At 36.7% G+C, this 21,237-nt stretch overlaps 1 protein-coding gene across 1 annotated transcript; it reads right to left on the bottom strand.

Moving 5' to 3' along the window:
- Positions 1–15,772: 15,772 nt before the first annotated feature.
- On the bottom strand, positions 15,773–16,987 carry LOC149141035 (magnesium-chelatase subunit ChlI, chloroplastic-like). Its single transcript, XM_089447106.1, has one exon. It carries the CDS (start codon positions 16,865–16,867, stop codon positions 15,872–15,874), a length of 996 nt encoding a protein of 331 aa, XP_089303232.1. The 5' UTR covers positions 16,868–16,987; the 3' UTR covers positions 15,773–15,871.
- Positions 16,988–21,237: the final 4,250 nt, after the last annotated feature.

Raw genomic sequence — 21,237 nt, 5'->3', positions numbered from 1 at the left:
GAAGAACAGAAGGTAAAACAAGAGGTTTATACCGATCTGGAATTTTACAAGGTGTAGGGATATGTACAGCAGGTATAGGTTCATCACAAAATTCAGAAAAAGGATCTTGATCAAGCTCAAAGGCATGCAAATCTTTGGCATTCACACTTTTCAAAGGGAAAGAATCAACTGCAGGCCTGGGATCTCTTCTCAAATACAATATACTTTGCAAAGCCTTCTTGACATTCTTGGGAAAAGAGAAGAAATAATTTATGACAAAGAACAAAATGTCTTGGATGAAATTCCAACTTGAATACCTGATCTGTCCATGTTGTCCTTTCATGTTTTTGCTGGTCGGGAACATCCTCCAGTGGAGTCTTTGGATCTGATCTCGAAAATGATTTAGAGTCGCCAAGTGAATGATTTCAGCCTTGCAAGTGTCTGATCGTTGTCCACCATCAACCATCAGATCTGAACTTGATACATGTACTGGGGTAATTTGCAGATGAAGTGTTACATTCACTAGCTCACGGAGATGGACTGAAGCAGCGTTTATCTACTAACGCTGATGTAAAACAAGAGCGTTTTCGAAGGCTACCTGGCGTAACTTCAGGCTCCGTCTAAGCTTATGAAACAAACACATCAATCCACAAACAAGTTTGTTCTCCCCAGTATGGTCGTCAGTATGTTAGCGCTTGAAATTTCACCTCAGGCTGAGAAAGGTAAACCTCAAGGCTACATCAAACCATTCAGCCTCGTAGCTAGCCCTACGGGGCAGGAGAAGGCTCTCTCCGGTCAATCTCGGTAGATATTCAATGGGATGAGATGACCAACAAGGTAACACTGATACTAGGCTAGTAAACAGATCAAAAGGGTTGATTTGGGGTTTTTTGGGTGGCAAATTGAGGAATTGCAATTTTGGGTGCGGGGATTTGACACAGTTTCTGCAGGGGGTTCCTTGGGGCGAGGTAGGAAACAGTATTGATGCCTTAACTTGAGATGGATGATCAGGAATGAAAGATGAGGAGCTAAAGAGAGCAAACAATGACTTTGAATTCTCTTTAGACAGTAGAAAACATTGAAATTAAACAAATTTAAAAGCAGAGCATGGCTAGCATGAATTCATACTTTAACAGTTCATTTGTTCAATATGCAGAAGCAAAGAAAGGAAATGAATCACATAACAAATCTTACAAGAACATTGAGAAACACACCATCAACACATGAGTCCACAAGAATCCCAAAGATGACTCCAAAACCCTGGTCTTCCTTAGCCAAAAATTGCAGAGATACAATGAAAATATACAATGATAGCTTCTCACTCAAGAGTCCAACCTTCCAACCCTTGAAAATGATTAAGAAAATACATAATATAGGCAAGCCAACCTCTTCCCTTGCCTATAGGGGTCGAGCTCATCCTTCTAGGAGCTGTTTCAACTAATTCTAAACTGAGCACTAAAATCTAGGCAGTCAAAACAACTTGCCTCTATAAGCTAGGAAACCAATTCATTCATTTAATATTTACCCTTTACACAAATGAATCTTCTAGAAGTGTTAAGCAAGAGTAAAAGTGTCTTAGAGTTACCAAAATTACATCAAAGATAATCATTTTCAACCCCAAAAAGTCAAACCAAGTCAAACTGTGCTTTTCCGAGCTGTACAGTGAAATCTGGCAAAGTCTGCTCAACGGGTCGCGCACATCTTCTCAACGGGTCGCGCACATTGGGAGCTCTGTTTGAGGCACTTTTAGGTGTCAGAATTGGGTGCAGGATAGCTCGTTGGAAAGGTCTGCGAGTATACTTTCCAACCCAATTTGAATTTTTGAATTTGGAGGTCATTTTCCTAGTCAAAACTCAATTCTTCCAAGACTGCTTTCTGCAACTCAAAAAAGGGGCAGAAAGTCAAATTTTGCATGTATTTTGACCTTCTGGAGGCCCAAAACCCCATAAAAACTCAAGTCCATCCATGGGCATATGTAATTTTGCATGAAAAATCTAGAAATGCTGAGTTTTTGCAAAACGGAGCTGCCATGACAAAGGGTCTCACCGGGGGTGAGACTCGTTGAGGAGCCAAAACTTGTAAATTTCCAAAAAATGCCAAAATTACCCAAAATTCTCAAAATTTTTTGGGATTTGTGCTGTGGCTGAGCTAGTGAGTGCCATGATCTTTGAGGGATGCCTCAGCCAAGATACGGAGTGGATTGGTCTTCTTCCTCCGCCTAAGAGCCTCGGTCAACCTCCTTTGGAACATTTTCATTTTGGCCTTGCATACATGCATCCTTGCCCAATAGTGATTCTTCATGTTTCTCAGCAGATTTTTCTCTTGGTTGGCCTTAGCCAACAGCCTCTCCAAGCGGGCATTCTCCTGAATGAGCATAGACTCTCGGTCAGTAGGCAATGGATCACCGGGTCTTCTACGGTTCAAGACTCGGTCGCTACGAATCCTCCATAGCTCATCAAGTGCTTTCTCCTCCTCCAATTGTTTGTTCCGCTGCTCCAGGTAAGTGATAGTCCATTGGGCACCCTCAAGTATCTTCTGCAAAACATCATTTTCAGCCATGAGATGCTGAATGATCTCCTTCGCCTCTTGGCTAGGAGAACTGGCCTCAAGATCAATCACCGGACCCTCATGAATCATGCGCTTTTTGCCCCTCTGTAGTACCTGTGCTGGTGAAGAAAGCGAGGCCCCTTCCACCTGATGTGGAGATAACACTCGCTGTGCTGATGATGAAGGCGAGACCCCTTCCACCTGCTGTGGAGATAGTACTCGCCTGGCTGCTGCAAATAAGGCCCTCTGGCCTCTCTGATAAGTGAGCTGAGGTGAAGAACTAACATGTCGAGTGACCGGAATATCAGGCTGCTGAGATGGTTCTCCCTCCTCCTTACAAAATTTGGAAATTTGTGGCTCCTTGGCAAGTTTACTGGCAAATTTCTGTGGAGAAATCCCCAACGGGTTGCGCACCACCCAACGGTTCGCGCACGTTGTTTTTCTGAACTGCAGAAGAGCTTCTGACGGGTCGCGCACCACCCAACGGGTCGCGCACCTTTAAGGAGGCTTTTGGAGGCCTTCCCGGTGTCATAATCAAGTTCAGGATAGCTTGTTGGAAAGGTCTTTGAGTCTACTTTCCAACCCAACTGGAATTTTTCAATTTGGAGTTGATTTGACCTGTCAAAAATGAAATCTCCCAAGACTGGTCAAAAAGTGCCAAATGAGGCTGCCTGAAGGAAGAGTGCTGTTGCAGTCAACTGTTGAATGCCTTCCTCAACCCCAAATTGAGCTCATCATAGCTCATTGGAAAGCTCTTTGTGTCTAGTTATCATTTTACCCATCAAACAAATCATTTGGCCAACCAAGCTAGGAGAAAACGTGATTTTCCCAAGGTCACTTCAGAGGTGTCTTTGATTCTCCTGAGGCAACGGTATTCTTGACATTTCTATCAAACCATGATACCTGTGTAAAAAGTGAAGGAGGTTTTTCTTCCTTGGCATGTTTTGGACAAAAACCTCTCTTAGTTTTCCAAAATTCATCTTTGATTGCTCTGAAACATCATTTGAGTGAAACTTGTCCCGATGTGTGAAACAAGGAATTTTGTCGAAATGAAGCGAAATGAAGGGGATAAGGGGCTTCTAAATTCTTGGGGAAATTTTGGGGAGTATGGAGGGATGTTAGGAAGTAGGGGAAAGTGGAATCTCAGAGATTGAGTGAGGGGAAGGGGTCCAAAAGGGCAAAACACAGGCCCAACCTAGAAAATTGCCAGGTTGTAGCTAGAAACTAGGGTTTGTGCAAAAATGAGGAATTTGGGGGATCTCAGTGATGGGAAGCATTTGATAAGGTACATGAAGGATAGGGGAAGGTGTATGAACATTTGGATACAAGTTTTGCCGATGACTTGACCGTCCAAGAGAAATTGGCTTTCAAAACCCTAGGAGAGGGAAATGACCTTGCCAAGGCACAACTGAAGCATGAACAAGGTGTAAAAAGACTCATTAGACACTGACATGATAATGAAAACCCTATGAATGATGATAGACTCAGCTGAATAGTGACATAGATTGACATTTGGGCAACTTTGAAAAGAATGAAAGCAACCCTAGATCTAATACCTAGTGACCAAATTTTGCTTGAAGACTCACTGAAATGACAAAACTTGACCTTGACACTTCAAAATCACTTTGTAAGAGCACATTTGATCACTGGAGGAAGGCTGGAAAGACTGACACTAACACTGAATACAATGATAACATTGTTTATTTCAAATGAATCAACATTACTAGAGAAAGGAGAGTGCAATCAACATGGCTTCAGGGGCAGTTCACAACACTTTATGTTGTCAGAAGAAGATAAGTTGTAGAAGAAGTTTCAAATGACTAGAGGCCCAAAGTTAAGTTAGGTCCATAAGATTAGTCCCCATGCAGATGCAAAGAGATGAAAAAATGGAGAGAACATGCTCAGGGGGAGTTTCTTTAGTAGAAGTAGTAGGCAATGATCATTAACCTTAGGAAGAGGTGAATTCTTAGGAAGTGAAAGGTTTTCATCTTGGATAAATACCTTTATTTCATTTAAGTTTTCAATTTGATTAATCCTAGAAATCTTGTGTTCATGAGCATAATTGGTTCAATCTTTACATGTTTCTATGATTTTAATTGGTATTTCTATGTCAATTAGTGGTCTTCAGTTCATGTGAAATAACCTTTTTGTGTAAGTGGACATTTTTTTGAGATGAAGCCATCAGAGTCCACCTAGTGCAGTGTCCAATTTGAATCATTTTATTGGTGCAATTGGTATTATTTAAGCAGTATTCCATATGTGTAGTAGTATGATCTCACGGGGAGCAGTGCTAACTATTAGGATTATCAAGACAAGTGATCATAGTCTTTGAAGGAGCAGCAGTAGTGAAGAGAAAGCCCAAATGCATCACTAATGCATGGTATTTGCACATAGTATGAATACCATGAGAAATTTTAATTGGTATCAGTTTATTTTTAATTGGTGCAAAATATGCATTGGTAGAGAGAGTATTCAATCAAAAACCATAAGGTGTCCAGAACAGGAGGCATTAAAATAAGAAGTATATGTTTAGGGGGAGCATATCATATATGTCCAATTTTTAGAGTAGGATCAACAACTACAAGGAGACACAAAGCCATTTTTTTACTAATGTTTGATTATTGTAGATGCCTTTGTTTATGATGTTTGTAGTTAAGCTTGGATGACGTACTTCAAGTTCCCCATCATGAAGATATAAACCCTTGAAGATAAGTCTACATACTAGAATGCACATTAACAATCAAAACCTCAGTCAACAATTGAAAAGGAGAGAAGAAGTACCTTGTATCCCTTTTCCATTGATTTGAAATGGGTAGAGTAAGTTGTGATGGCAAAAACAGAGGAGAGAAAGTCATTGGTGGCTCATGTAAGGAGAAGTGTGGAAGTAGCATGAGGATTGGACATCAATGTGGAGAAGTGATGAGGAATTTCCATCAATGCGAAAGGGGGAGATTTTTGGACAGTTAGAATTGTCTGGATGGATGGTGGCATCTAGTGTGTTGGAATTGATGTTAACCAGGCCAGCATTGATGTCAACTAGGATACCTATGAAAGTAACTAGACTAGGCATGATGTGCATGGTATGTCAAGCTCAGGGGGAGTTCCATGGTTGTTTTAGTATTTGGTAGAGAACCATCATAGTAGTAGGATATGAAAATAAGCTATAACATCGTATATCTATGATGGTTTTTTGTCCCATGACTTGGAGGAGGTTCTTCCTTAAGAGATCAACTTAGATGCTCTTGGAAGTGGCAAAGTTGTATAATGCTATAAAAGATCTTGCCAATGGTATGAAAAATTTCACAAATGGCCTTATGGAGTGTAAGTTATTACCATTCAAATTCAGAACCCCCAAAGTCAAATGGCAGAGCTAAAAGTGGCTGGAGATCCCTTTGGAGCAATTCTAAGCTTGGTGATGTTTCCAAACGAGGAAGAGTATTTAAGCAGAGCATCTAAAGAAAGGTACAGGAATATGTGGTGCGAAAAGTAGCAACAAGGACAATTTTTATTGGTCGGTAGTGGATCCCTCTCTTCACACAATCCCAACGGAGTTTTCCCTGGAAGAAACAAAAGTGCACATAAATGTTTAAGGGTCACGATGACATGAGTCAGGTGAACATGGAAGGTAGTGATGCACACAAAAAGAGCATTGATTAGCGGAGTTTGTAGAGCGGGGAAGTCCCACTTCACAGCTCGACTCAACAGTTTTACTCTAGTTGATTTAAAGGGATGCATAAGTGAAGGCCCGATATGAAAGCATTGCGAAATGTGGCAACAAAGAAATAATGGAGGGAAACACAGTGTTAAAGAGTTGGATGAGACCCTTAGAAATTTAACAAAGGAATTCGTTGAAAAACGTTAGGCCTAGAACCCTTTTTATCTCCTCTCTCACTGATGCATGGCAATTTTTTATTGGTCAGTGATGAGTTTAGAATGACGTCAGTACAAGGGACATGTGGTAGGTAGACTCAATATTTTTTGGTGTCTTAATGGGCCAAATATAGGCGACACGTGTCACCACTCAAGAGGCCTTGTGTGGGGCTAATGATGCAATCATGACATCATCCTTGAGGCCTGAACCTAGAAGGTTTAAACGAGTGTAGAAAAAGCAGTTTATCAGGTTGACTTGGAAATAGGAAAGATGGAAATAGTTTATTTTCTCGCAGGTTTAATAGGGATACCAAGGGAAAAACTCATCTCTAAAGGTCAACCCTAGAATAAATTAACGTAGTAGAAGAGGAATCATCAGGATGTAGGTGTGGGTACATGACGGTAGTATAGTTGGCAACCAATGACCAATGGGAGAAGATGTAGGGTGGCCCCATAGGACACGTCATCTCTCAAGGTCTATCCTAGAGGAATATAAAGGTGCAAAAGTAATTACACTAGAATAAAATCACTAAGGGCCAAGTTCAAGTGCCACAACATGGTTTTATGGGGTGCACAGACCAAGAGCCAATGATTTTAATAATTAAGTGCTCAGTTTTAAAGAGTATGCTACAACGCTTGGTATTATGGGTCAAAGGGGCCAAATAACATACATGTCAAGTGCTTGAGGGAAAATTTGGTAGCATGATGCATTTGGAAAATGAGGCAAAAGCTCTTGTGCAAGATTTATCAATATATGGAAAGTGCGACATACGTGAAATTGTGCCACATTTATGGTTAACGAGTATCAAATGGTTTGAGAATTAATCGTAATGACAACTTGGCATTTATGCCATAGTTGGACGACCTATACATATCAGGGGAGAAGGCTTACATGGGTTGAAAACTCTTTGGCACTACGTGCAAGATGTGGTAGATGCGCCAAAAAAAAATCAGCCATTAGCCATAGTTGGTCTATGTAGGCAACTAATGAGTCAGCAACTATATCTGCAAATTGGTATAAATGAAATTGAGTTAATACAGTAGATGACCACGATTTGTAGGAGTAATTTATGAGCCTAATATATATAGAAAAATCCATGCTTTAGCTTCCTTGCATGATATGAAGAATTCAATTTAAAATAATATTTATTGTAGAAGCTTTGACCATATCTCAGAGGGTCATGCTTGAAGTACAATTTGAGCTCTATGACCAATTAACAAGCATGGAGAGCCTTGTTGTAGTGTGCAGTTTGATTGAGATCTAATTCTCAGTATGGATAAATATATGTGCCCATTATCGTGTTTAATGAAACTTTAGGGGCCAAGCGATTCGATGCAACAACATAATGGCTAGCCATGTAGAAGTACACTCTTGGACAGTGCGATTTACTACAAAGAAAACATTGATCACTATGTTGCAGTGGGACAAAACCTTGGGTTGAAACTGCATTATGGGGGAATGTAACATTGTTGAGAGAGCTAAGTGGAGAGCTCTATGAGTTGGTGAGCTACTCCAAGAGGCTAAGAGTGCATATGCAGAAGAATAAGCACAAGATTTATTTTGCAGAAGAAGAGGGCTGAGAGTAGAGAGTAATGTGGAGAGTTAACTACAAAAATGTTGAAGAATGAGAGCTTCTATGTGGGATGAGAGTTGTGATGATGTGTTGGTTGCTGCAGAATGAGAAGGAATCATAGTGTTGTGTGGGAAGAGTATGAGTGAAGGTTGTTGAGTAGAACAGAAGGTCGAATGAAAAGGAGAAAAAAGAGCCAAGTGGATGAGAAAAGAGAGTTAAAATCAAGCCAAGTGGGTTCCATGACATAGTGCAATGATTTCTTTATCGAGTGTTGGTTGGAGCATGCAAAATAGGGATTTGTTGCTTCCATATAGTGTATATGAGGAGAGATTGGAGGTTGGGGAGTAAGTTGGTGCTTTTGTAAATCCATGAAGTTGGTCCTTCATGGTAAGCTGATACAATGTGTGCAGAAGAAAGGAGTTGGTGCTTTAGAAAGTATAACCACATTTATTTTTATAGAGTAATGTACATAGATTTTATAAACAATTGAGGGAATTCATGATCTCAAGTCCTTCAATCCTCATGGGAACTAAAGATTCGATTTTATGCTAATATAAAAATGTTTAGTTAAATTCAGAAATATTTCTTCATAACATACAAAAGGGAGGCCCGCAACCTTGCAAATACCAGGTTTTCATACTGCGTAAGATTAATTCATAGTGACTCCAAGGCAGATTATAAACATGTCTAAAATTTCAATAGCTAATGTGGAACAAAGTAGAATCTTTAGGTCCATTGTAAGTCTATGGGAGCCTATCATGCAATTGAAGAAAATGTATAAGAACCTGAAGCCAATGCTGAATAACCATGTGAGAGTGAAACCCATAATTATTTTTATTTTAAGCCTAACAGGATGGACCAATGTTGAGCATACCTGTAGCGGCATGAAGATGATTAATAGATTCAAAACTATAGAAATTTCGATTACGAATAAAAGCTCTTTAGAATAGGATTTCATAGTATTCCTTTGCAGGGAATAAAGGAGTTTCTTCCATCCCTGTCAAAGAGAGAGACATAATAAAAACATATTGTTTTTTACAATTAGGAAAATTGTCTAAAATATAAATAAGAAACCCTAAGGAGAAGCATTTCCAATAGTAGGATAAGGATTTAGGGGAGTCAACTACCTCAAGACTCTGAAATTTATGGCTCTTGAACAATCAAAATGGAAGAACTCAAACCCAATATCAAAGCATTGTGAAATACCCCTAGGTAAATGACTATATGTCCTGTTTTATTTAATTATTTGCTGAGGAAATTAAATGATATGTGATAAATATCTCATCATAAATATTATCTGGAAACAATGAAATTAGGAATTATTTTAATGTGTTAATCCTCTAAAGAGAAAGTTAAAGGCTAACATGAGATATTAAACTCTAACTTTCAGGGAAAAAACAATTGGAGTAGAAATAAAAAAGAAATAAAATAAAAATAAAATAAAAAGAAAGTTGGTTGTGCCTAGTGAGGTAGAAATAAAAAAAGAAATCCTCCTTCTGTTAGTTTCTTCTGGGAGAGAAAGAGAAGAAAGATAGGTTGATAGACCACAATATGTTATATGGATGGAGATAATTTCCACATTGTGGAATGTGTGGAGTTAATATCTATGGGGTTTAAAGATAGTTCTTGAAAAATAAATACCAGTGGGAGAGAAAGTCTGGTACAACATTGAGAATTTAATAGGATACTACTAAGGGTTTAGGAGGTACAAAGCTAGAGAATACCTCCTACTGTGATACTATTTTTCCTGAGAGTCTGGGGATAACTCGAGGGAATCACTGAGTAATCGGTTCATTCTTTGGCCATAAAGGACTCAAATAAGTGTAGGTAAAATTTTGTTTGTGTAGATATGCCTGATAATAGATGCAATTATATAGAAGAAATTTTCATATGGACTAACTATGTATTTTGTGGGAAAAGTTGTAAATAAAAATATGTATTGGTGGATGAGTATAGAATCCATGTAAAATAAAAGAGATATGAAATATTTTGTTGGATTAACTGTGAAATTTTACAAGACAAATATGGACTGAGAAAAGAAAGAAAAAAATACCTTTATGATAGATAATTGTTATACTAATAATCTGTGTTGATTGCAAGTATTGAATATTCTATAAGTTTACAATGAAAGTTTTGTTGGAACTATTCCTACATAGGAATATGTATATATATATATATATATATATATATATATATATATATATCTGTGTGTGTGTGTGTGTGTGTCTGTGTGTGTTTATTGTAACAACCCTGGTGAAAATTCCATGCAAAAATATATAAATACCACGAATGGTGGGACACATATTCCAAGATGAATGGTGGGCAGGACATCCTAGTGGGTGTTCATTTGTTTGTTTATGGTTAAGGAAATTAGCAAAGGAAATGGCTAAGGCATTAAAGAGGCAAAAAGGCATTTTAGCACATTTATTTATGAAAATAATGGAAATTAGGAGAAAAAGGAGGTGAAAGGTCACAGGTTGCATGTGAGGGGGGAAATGAAGGAAAATAATGGAAAATGAAGAATCCTTGGTTGTATAAGAGATCTGGAAGCCCTGCAAAAATTGGATGGAGACCAACATGATGATGGTTTTGGTGATGTCTGATCATGAGGTGGAATCACTATTTGATGGGTTGAGGTGAATGGACTCTGGAAGCCCTGGATGACTTTTGATTGATGCGTTCTATGAGATCCCACTTTCATGCTTGGAATATGGCAGAGGGGTGAATGGATGAAGAGAGATTTGGCTCAACCATTCTATGGTTGGGTGGAACGTGGTAGTCCCATCTCCGGTTGCTTCATTTCATTCATTAATGACAAATCCATTCCCTTGATTTTCATGTGTAAAGGTATTGATGTATTTATGGATTTGATGGCTAATATGTTTATTGTATTTATGTTCCTATTATGCTAGTTATATGCACATTTCCTAACAACAGCTATGTATGGCTCTCAGCATGTTTTTACTCGTATATGAATGGATAATGTGTTTATGAGTTAATGGATATTAATGCAAAAAATGGCACAAGGGAACAATGGTTCATAATGATTCTCAAATATGTATGAGATCCGTACACTTAATTCTATTATTTACACCTGTAGGTTACATGTTGATGATATGTTTGACGAAATGCCTGTCATGGCTAGTAGGGGTCTTGTTATGATCTTTTTCATCTTATTTCTTTTGCATCCTGTTTTCCTTGTATCCTTACTAATTCTAATTGATCATTCCATTCTTGGCAGTATCCCGGGCTCTGGGCCAAAAAAGGTGGCTCAAATCCTGGAACACTAGCAAAACAGAGCGTTAGTTTAAGACTAACTCACCTCGGTAGTGTCTGGGAAGCTTTATAAAGCACCTGGCCAATGTCTGGGGAGTGTTAGTCCTAATACTAACTCACCTCAGTAGTGCCTGGGAAGCATTATAAAGCACCTGGCCAATGGCTAGGGAACATTAGTCATGATACTAACTCACCTGGACAGTGTCTAGGGAGCATTACCTTACCCTAAGTTTCTCAAATAGCAGTAGGACCCAAGGATAGACAGTCTGAGTGGATGACTTGTCTCCTGAAGGTTATTCGGGTGATGTTGGATGATAGTATGTGATTTTTTATCAATTCCATTTCCTTAAATTCACCAAGGAGGTTAAACCTTATCATAGTGGCCTCTCGTCGCATGTTTACCCCGGCTAGCTGGTTACTTGGGTAGATGTGGAAGAATGGTGTTACAGAGTGGTATTAGAGCATGGTTCAACTCTCAGACTAGATGGGTTGAATGTGTTAGTCATTCATGCATGTTAGTTGCATGTGTGTCTTTCATACTTGCGTTTCATGTGCTTGTTGCATTGGCTTGATGATTGATTATGGTTGTAGTATGGTTGTTATGGAGAATTTGATATTAATATCGTGAAATGCATTGCCATAAGTATGTGACTGACTATGTATGGATAATATGTCGCTTACATGTTGATTTTATGGCACATACTTACATCCTTGTATGTTAGGTTACATTCTTGAATATTTGGATTACATGTATCAGTTTTGTAGGTTGATTACAAGAATTGATTGTTTATGTTCGAGTACATGTGTTTATTCATAGGTATAGTTGATTTGGCATTGCTTATGCACATTGTTGGTTGCATGTAGCAATGTGTACAATGGAGTAATGGTTATTTTCATGCATGAGGTCATGGTTTGTGTAGTTGATATGGTCATGCATTGATGACTCGACTCTAGATGGAATGATGTGTATATGGTTTGGTACTCATTTTTTATGTGTGTATATGTAGTTGTTATATGTTTATGGTCTTGGTTATGATTATGCATGTATAGTAGGTCAAACATGCCTTTTGAAGTCACTATATGCAATTTAGGTCATCATGATGCTATTGGTTGTTATGATGCTAATATGTTGAATGAGATAGAGCAGGAGATGCAGATCATCATAATGAGGTTGCAACACTGGACTTTGGGGTAAGAGCAGATCGTCATACAGGTATTGTAGGTTGGCATGTAGGTATGTAAAAGTTAAGGATTGTTATATGCATTAGGTTTATATCCATCAGGTTTATGTACATGTCTTTTGATGTTAGGTTTACATTCATGATAGATGTTAGTTGATTAGTGTATTTATATGCACATAGTCAAGAATGATAGTAACTCGTAGTTGTATGCATTGCTATTGTTCTTTTATATTAGATAACCTAATGATTATGTTGTATGTTGTTGATGAGCATGATATATAGCTTATTATTGTTATATGCTATTAACTTGATGATTAGGGTTATTTTATTGAGATCTTGATGTTATAATTTGGATTGGTCATATGCGTGATGGTTATATTCATTGCCTTGAAGATCTTGATGTTATATGTATTGTCTCAACCTAGTTTGACCTATGCAAATGGTTATGGTTGTGATATTCAGGTATGAACCAACATATTTGTGAGATGGTGTCATACTAATCTAGATTGACTTTGCATATGTGTATGAGTTTGCGATGTGAACATGTTGGTTAGATATTGTTATGGATATCATGATATTATGAGTGCTTGTGTTGATAACAATGTAAACTTTGAAATAGGAACTATAAACTCAAAATGGGAACTCTGGCCAAAAAATCCCGAAAAAACATCAAAAACAGTGCTAAAAACGAGAAGTGTGTATACTGGAACGATGATTTTTTTTTTAGGGGTCAATTTTGAACATGTTTTAAAAATGGCAGTGACTACGAAATTTATATGAAAATTTCGTGAAAAATATAGCTTCAAAACGAAAAAGTGATGATACTGGAACGACGATTTTTTTTAGGGTCAATTTTAAAACTTTTCAAAAAATGCTAGTAAAACCAAATTTTTATGTGCCAAACAAAGTTGTTTATGAGGAAAAAAACACATTAATGTTTTTGATAGAATATCATTTTTCTTCCCTAAGTATAAATTCAACATGTTCTCAACCATAACATCAACATCAACGGTGCTATGTTTTTTTTTGTTTCAATTCCACAATCTATTTCATGAGTAACATATTTCAATCTCTTCATATCAAACACCATCCATTGAATTAATGGTCAGATCAATAATCCAAATCTATTGCACGTGACAAGCTCCTACAATCTCTTATATAGAATCTACTTTATATATCAATGTTGTGTCGTGAGATTTCAATTTGGCTATTCATTTCATGTTCACTGGTCTCTAAGTGAATATACGAATTATTAACAATTACCAATTATTAACCAATGATATAGAGGTAATTACATACCCTCACCGGGTGGCGGTGGCGAGGCCGGTTGGTGGCAAATTGCCCCACCACTCAGAATCGCCCCATCTACTACAAATGAGTTACTTTGAATGTTTTGGTTATCTATGGGCAGATCTTCAATAATAACATATGGTAATTATTCTCAGAAATCTTTGACACCGAAACACTCCACAAAATGTTTCAGATCATTTTTTAACATGAAAATAAGAGTTAGATTTTTTGCAACAAATTTGCAAATGGCATATATGGTTTTCCTATGAAAGTATAGTGCTGAGTTAAATGAATTAACAGTAGTGTTGGTCATTAAAACTCTTCTATTAAAATCGAAAGTGAAAAAATTAAAATAACACTCAAATTATTTTGAATTCCCCTAAATTTTTATGCCTCTCAATGCTATATTGTCACGAGTAACAAATGTATTGAAAATTACATATAATATCAATTTATGATATACCGAGAAATTAAAATTATTATAACCTAACTTTCACAGTGAATTTCATGACAACTTTTCATACTCCCTGGATATCATGGTTTCATTTAGTGTAACATGAATCACAACTTGAACTCACATTCACATAATGGGTAATCAGTTCAATATCCACCGTTGTCATCAAACACAGTGAATCTGTAATTTCTTTCGCCAATGGCAAAACAAAAAATGATTTCAATTATTTGAGAGTAAACCAGTCATTTTTTTCACTTTTCTGGCCTAAGTTTCACACTAATAAGATTCATTATCATGATTGGTTGGTTATATAAAGTCCAGTAGCCAATTATAGAAAGCAGATCATTTTTTAACATGAAAATAAGAGTTAGATTTTCCTATGAAAGTATAGTGCTGAGTTAAATGAATCAACAGTAGTGTTGATCATAAAAAAAAATTCCATGAAATTTTCAATGAAATTTTCATCGCTTTAAATACCGGGCTGTATTTCAACAACCAAATGATTTTAAGTACAAACTTTAAAGTTTGCATAGAGACAATGTTTCTATGGGAAAAGGTTTTGTAAAAATATATTGTAAAAATTTGAATAGCCTTATTTATAGAAATATTCTCTAAAAATATTGTGAAAATTACAATAATCTTATTTATATTTATAGAAGTATTGAGGTGATAGCTATGGAATAAAAATGGTTGTTAGAAAATATCTAAACTTCGGCAACGAGGAATAAGTCCAAGGGCATGGAAATGACGTTTCTTCGACCTCGGATTTTAAGCACATTTTGCACATAGATGTATTCACAACATGTTATATCAAATCAGTGTCAACATGATTTCTGAAAATAAATTCTAGTGATATTATCTGATTAAAGATTTCCAAATTATTAAAATAAAAGGTGTAATATATTTAATGCAAAATCACCCACGCATATTTCATAAATATGCATAATTTTAAAACTGCACAGGAGTCAACTCTTTATGCATCTCTTTCCTCAACTCCTCAACTAACTGTGGGTAGTCGTTGCGTGTCAGTACTTTGTTTGAGCGAACCTCAACTAACCGTGGGTAAACATTGAGTATCAACATTTTGTTTGAGCGAATAGAGCATTCAACATTAATGCTTGATTCGAATACCCTTTTCGCATTATAACTTTAACATAAATATTTAGGGTAAATATTTCATAATGGGGTGGGGCGGTGGCCGGGTGATTCTCAGAATCGCCCCCACCACCCGGCGATTATGAGAATCGCCCCATCTGTTACGAATGAGTTGGACGTTGAATGTTTTGGTTATCTATTGGTAGATTTTCAATTATAACATATGGTAATTATTCTCAGAAATCTTTGACACCGGAACACTCCACAAAATGTTTCAGATCATTTTTTAACATGAAAATAAGAGTTAGATTTTCTGCAACAAATTTGCAAATGGCATATATGGTTTTCCTATGAAAGTATAGTGCCGAGTTAAATGAATCAACAATAGTGTTGGTCATAAAAAAAATTCCACTCATTTAGGGCTCACAAAGTAAAAAGATTTGGCATTAATACAGTCATTCAAACCTGCTATCTTAAGATCAGGCAAATGAACCTGGCCAAAGTCATAACATGTGGACCTGAAGCAAGAGACTTCGACAGGCATGGCCAAGCATGAGAAAGAATTAGAACAGTGAACTGAACCAGAGTAGGACTCACTTTCCTGTTCACCCAAATACCTCATAAAACTTTTCTACAACTAGCAAGCCAGAATCAATGGATTCCAAAGGATCCTTTCTAAGTCGGTGTCTCAAGCAATTTGGGATGACTGTCATCACATCTTCTGTAGCTACTTCTTCTCTTCCCTTCAAAGCAGCTAAAGCCTTGGCAGCCCTGTTTGACACAATGGCACCCCTTAGGCCATCCACATTCAGCTCTGAACATACTTGTGAGATCTTAACACGAATACCATGGTCAATTTGAACTTTAGGAAGTAGTTTCCTAGATTCAAAAATCTGGTTCTGAAGCTTCAACTGCCCTTGCATGTAGGACTCTCGAAAAGCCTTTGGATCTCTGTCAAATTTTGCTCTCTCCTCCACAATCTTTACCCTCAATTCTGCATCTCTTACTGTCCCAACCTGAGCATGCATACCAAACCTGTCCAAAAGTTGAGGACGAAGCTCACCTTCCTCTGGATTTCCTGAACCAATGAGAATAAAACGAGCCAGATAAGAGAAAGAAATCCCTTCTCTCTCCACAGTATTCCAACCAGAAGCAGCAGCATCTAGCAGCACATCTACCAAATGATCATCAAGAAGATTAACCTCGTCAACATATAGAATTCCCCTGTTTGCTTTCGCGAGAAGACCAAGCTCAAATGCCTTGACACCCTCTGTGAGTGCCTTCTCTATGTCAATTGTTCCACAAACTCTGTCTTCAGTTGCACCCAACGGTAAGTCCACCATAGTGCTTTTTGTCATGACAGAAGGCAGTTGCTCTTCTCTTTCCACTCTCTGCCGAACATCCTCACTCATAGACTCTGGATCATCAGGGTCAGAATTGAAGGGATCAGCAGCAACCACCCGGATTTCAGGCAGCAAGTCCACAAGAGACCTTACTGTGGTTGATTTTCCTGTGCCTCGGTCACCCATGATCATGACTCCTCCAATTTTTGGGTCAATTACATTCAACAAAAGACACGGTTTCATCGCATCCTGACCCATAATTGCTGCAAAAGGATATACAGGTCTCTGGGTATCCTTGGATATGCCTTTCTTCACTTGGTCAGTTGATATAACTTCACTAGCCACACTATTCACGGCTACAGTGCCCTGAAATCTTCTCTTGGGAGGGGGCGGTCAGGGGATGAAACGTTGAAGCTCCCCATGGATAATGCAGCAGAAGCTCCCAGCATGCCTGACATTGTTGTGGACATGGCTCGGTTTCTCGATGAACTGATGAACCGAACCAAAATGTTTCAGATCATTTGGAATCATTTGCGAAAATTTTATGCTGAGACCCGACATAAATTCCAAAATTACAGTGGGATCAAGCTAAATAGGTCTGTGGCTGCTTAATTTTTTTTTTTTTGTTTCTATGTGAGCTCAAGCCTTGGTAAATCGACTTTATGCCTAAAACTGTGGATAAAACCCTCCTCAAAACCAGTGATGGTTAGCACAATATCAAACCAGAACCCTGCAAACAATGGTTAGCACAATATCAAACCAGAACCCTGCAAACAATGGATTAGAGGACTACAACTTGGTAAAAGTTAATCTAGAAATCAAACCTAGCAGCAAGAGAGATAGAAAAAAAAAACTGAGAATCGCCGGGTGGTGGGGCGATTCTCAGAATCGCCCCGCCACCAGCTCGCCATCACCTGGGTGGTGGTGGCGGGCTGGGTGGTGGCGGGGCGATTCTGAGAATCACCCCCACCACCCGGCGATTCTCAGAATCGCCCAATCTGCTACGAATGAGTTGGACGTTGAATGTTTTGGTTCTATTGGCAGATCTTCAATAATAACATATGGTAATTATTCTCAGAAATCTTTGACACCGGAACACCCCACACAATGTTTCAGATCATTAGGAATCATTTGCAAAAATTTTAGGCTGAGACCCGACATAAATTCCGAAATTGCAGTGAGATCAAGTTAAATAGGTCTGTCGCTGGTTCAAATTTTTTTTTTTGGTTTCTATGTGAGCTCAAGCCTTGGTAAATCGACTTCATGCCCAGGTGGTGGCAGGCCGGTGGCGGGGCGATTCTCAGCTACCAGGCGATTCTCAGAATTGCCCAATCTGCTATGAATGAGTTGGACGTTGAATGTTTTGGTTCTGTTGGCAGATCTTCAATAATAACATATGGTAATTATTTGTTAGAAATCTTCGACAGCGGAACACCCCACACAATGTTTCAGATCGTTAGGAATCATTTGCAAAAATTTTAGGCTGAGACCCGACATAAATTTCGAAATTGCAGTGAGATCAAGTTAAATAGGTCTGCCGCTGCTTAAATTTTTTTTTTTGTTTCTATGTGAGCTCAAGCCTTGGTAAATCGACTTCATGCCTAAAACTGTGGATAAAACCCTCCTCAAAACCAGTGACGGTTAGCACAATATCAAACTAGAACCCCTGCAAACAATGGATTAGAGGACTGCAATTTGGTAAAAGTTAATCTAGAAATCAAACGTAACAGCAAGAGAGATAAAAAAAAAAAAAAAAGCAGCGTCCAAAGAGCTAGGCCTCAAAAGGGTTGTGGCTAGCCTAAATAAGCCCTAAGCCCTTGCGGCTAAGCTATAATGAATTTCAAAATGCCTAGATTTAGACAACATTAACCAGCGACCAAACCTTTTAAACCAGACAACAAAACCCTTTGCAGCTCAGTGATAGAAGGCTGCCAAACTGCCAGATTATCATTCCAAAAGGGAGGCTAAGTTAGGGGGGAGCTTGTGGCTGCTTCCTCAATGTTAAACACTGATCTCTAACAAAGGACCTGCAAAACAAAGCACTTCCGAGAACCCTACGCTTTCTCTAAACCTGCCAGGAAAACAAGAATGTCATTCGAATATATATATAATGAGATATGGACATAAATATTATGAGAAAGACTGCAAAACAAAGCACTTCCGAGAACCCTACGCTTTCTCTAAACCTGCCAGGAAAACAAGAATGTCATTCGAATATATATATAATGAGATATGGACATAAATATTATGAGAATGTCTTTGCAAAATTGAAAATAAAATGTTTCAAATAATATTATTTACAAGGTTTAAATGAGATATATTTCAAATATTATACTCACAAATGAAATAATTCAAATATTGTAAAACTCTACGCTTTCTCTAAACCTACCAAGGAAAACAAGAATGTTATTCGAATATATATATAATGAGATATGGACATAAATATTATGAGAATGTCTTTGCAAAATTGAAAATAAAATGTTTCAAATAATATTATTTACAAGGTTTAAATGAGATATATTTCAAATATTATACTCACAAATGAAATAATTCAAATATTGTAAAACTCTACGCTTTCTCTAAACCTGCCAGGAAAACAAGAATGTTATTCGAATATATATAATGAGATATGGACATAAATATTATGAGAATGTCTTTGCAAAATTGAAAATAAAATGTTTCAAATAATATTATTTACAAGGTTTAAATGAGATATATTTCAAATATTATACTTGAAATAATTCAAATATTTACAAAGTTTTACAAGCTTAAAATAAAAATAAAATAAAAACTCAAGAAATCATATATATACAAGAAAGAATTTTAAAATGCAATGGATTAGTGAAATTATTTGCATAAATGTTAGTATATATAGATACAAATTAGAGAAACTCTTTTCATGTTTTGAATGTGGAAAAAAAAATTAAAAAAATTCTGTGCTAGATTTGAATTAAAATTAAATAAGATATTTTTGAATAAAAATTAAAAATTGAATTTAATTATATTAAAAATGTTATCTTTGGTACTAGATTTTATTTTTTATTTTTTTTCTTTTAAAACAAATATATTAACAAATCAACACTGAAAGCATCATAGTCTATATAGACTAACAACTACATTAAATAAGGTTTGTCAAAATCTTACCCGGTGGTGTCTTCTTTGATGCAAAGATCTTGCTACCATTTTTAACTAGTGATCATAATGGGTAGGTCTTGGTTTTCACAATTTATCTTCACCAATTTCTAGTTTCATTTATGAAGTTATTAATCACTAAAGTATGGATAAATGCAACAATAAGAGGAGAGAATATTAACAACCTTTCAATTTTTTTTCATAAAAACATCCCAAAAGATAATATCAATAAATGGAATTACATATTAAATTGTATTGTTTGAATCATTGGTGCTCTAAATCCTTGTATAAGAGATATGTGTAGGTATTATGACAGTTTATGTCTGTGTTTGAGACATATTTTGTCTAGCCTTTAGCTACATATGATATGATTTCACTCCAAGAGATGGCACTTTTGGGTGGAAAAAATGATTACTCAATTGAGTCCTTTTTAAGCGCTCAATCGAGCCGTTTGAGCACTTAAACAATGTAACCCAATGTTATTTAGGAGCTCGATTTAGCTATGTCTTTGCGGCAGTCAAATGAAGGAGATTGGGTTCTGGATTTATTTTCTGGCTCAGGTAAGTTTTATTATATGGAATTGAATTTCAATATGTTATTTTTTAATTAATATGTCATTGCACTAATTTAGTTCATTATTTCTCTTGTGCTTGATAATTAGGTACAACACTAGCATGTTGCCTTCCAAAAGGAAGAAATTGCATTGCAATTGAAAAAGATCCAGTACAGTGCAATTTCATTCAGCAAAGAATTAATGCTCTTCAATTTCTTCCAGATGCAATGCAAGAAATTGGGTTGAAAAAATGGGACTTTAATGAATCACGTTTGGCAAAAAGGGAAAAGGAACCCCAACCACCATTACATGGAATGTTTGGAAAGACATACATTGGGAGATTCGCAGACATCAAAGACCCATTAGAAGAGGAAAATGAGCAAAAGGAAACAGAAAATATTGTGGCAGAAGACAATGATGAAACTCTAGAGGACGAAGAGTTTGGATTATGTGACATTGTTGATTAAATTTAAGTTATGCTTGCAAATCAAGCTTTGCAATGTTTTGATTTTGACATTTTATGAGAATAATAAACACTCAATTAGGGTTGTTATACGTTCAATATTTGTAATATATGATTTTCGCATTGATTTTTAAGTTAATCATTATTTTTTGAAAAAAAAAAAAGTGATTATTATTTTTTTGACATGAAATTCATAAAAAAAACTATTATTTAACCATTTTTAGTTAAAATTATCGTATAAAAATTGTAATTTTGACATGTCAATTCTAGCAAAAAATTATCAAAACGTGTAGTTTTTTAGTTATATTTATGTTAAAAATGGTTATTTTTATGTTCATTGTTAAAAAAATATTGTTTTTAGAAACAATTATTTCATGTGGATTGAAAAATTAATTAAAGATGTATAAATATGTAGAATATCGAAAATTCTAAATATCGACCTCCTAATTTAAAAATGCAAACGAATAAAAACCTCACTAA

Source organism: Pinus tabuliformis, chromosome X (assembly GCF_031772625.1).
Source record: "Pinus tabuliformis cultivar Carrire ecotype Pingquan chromosome X, CPIR1, whole genome shotgun sequence".
In the NCBI taxonomy this organism is placed as follows: Eukaryota; Viridiplantae; Streptophyta; class Pinopsida; order Pinales; family Pinaceae; genus Pinus; species Pinus tabuliformis.
The sequence above is the reverse complement of the archived record's forward strand: the minus strand, read 5'-3'. Positions and strand labels throughout refer to the sequence as shown.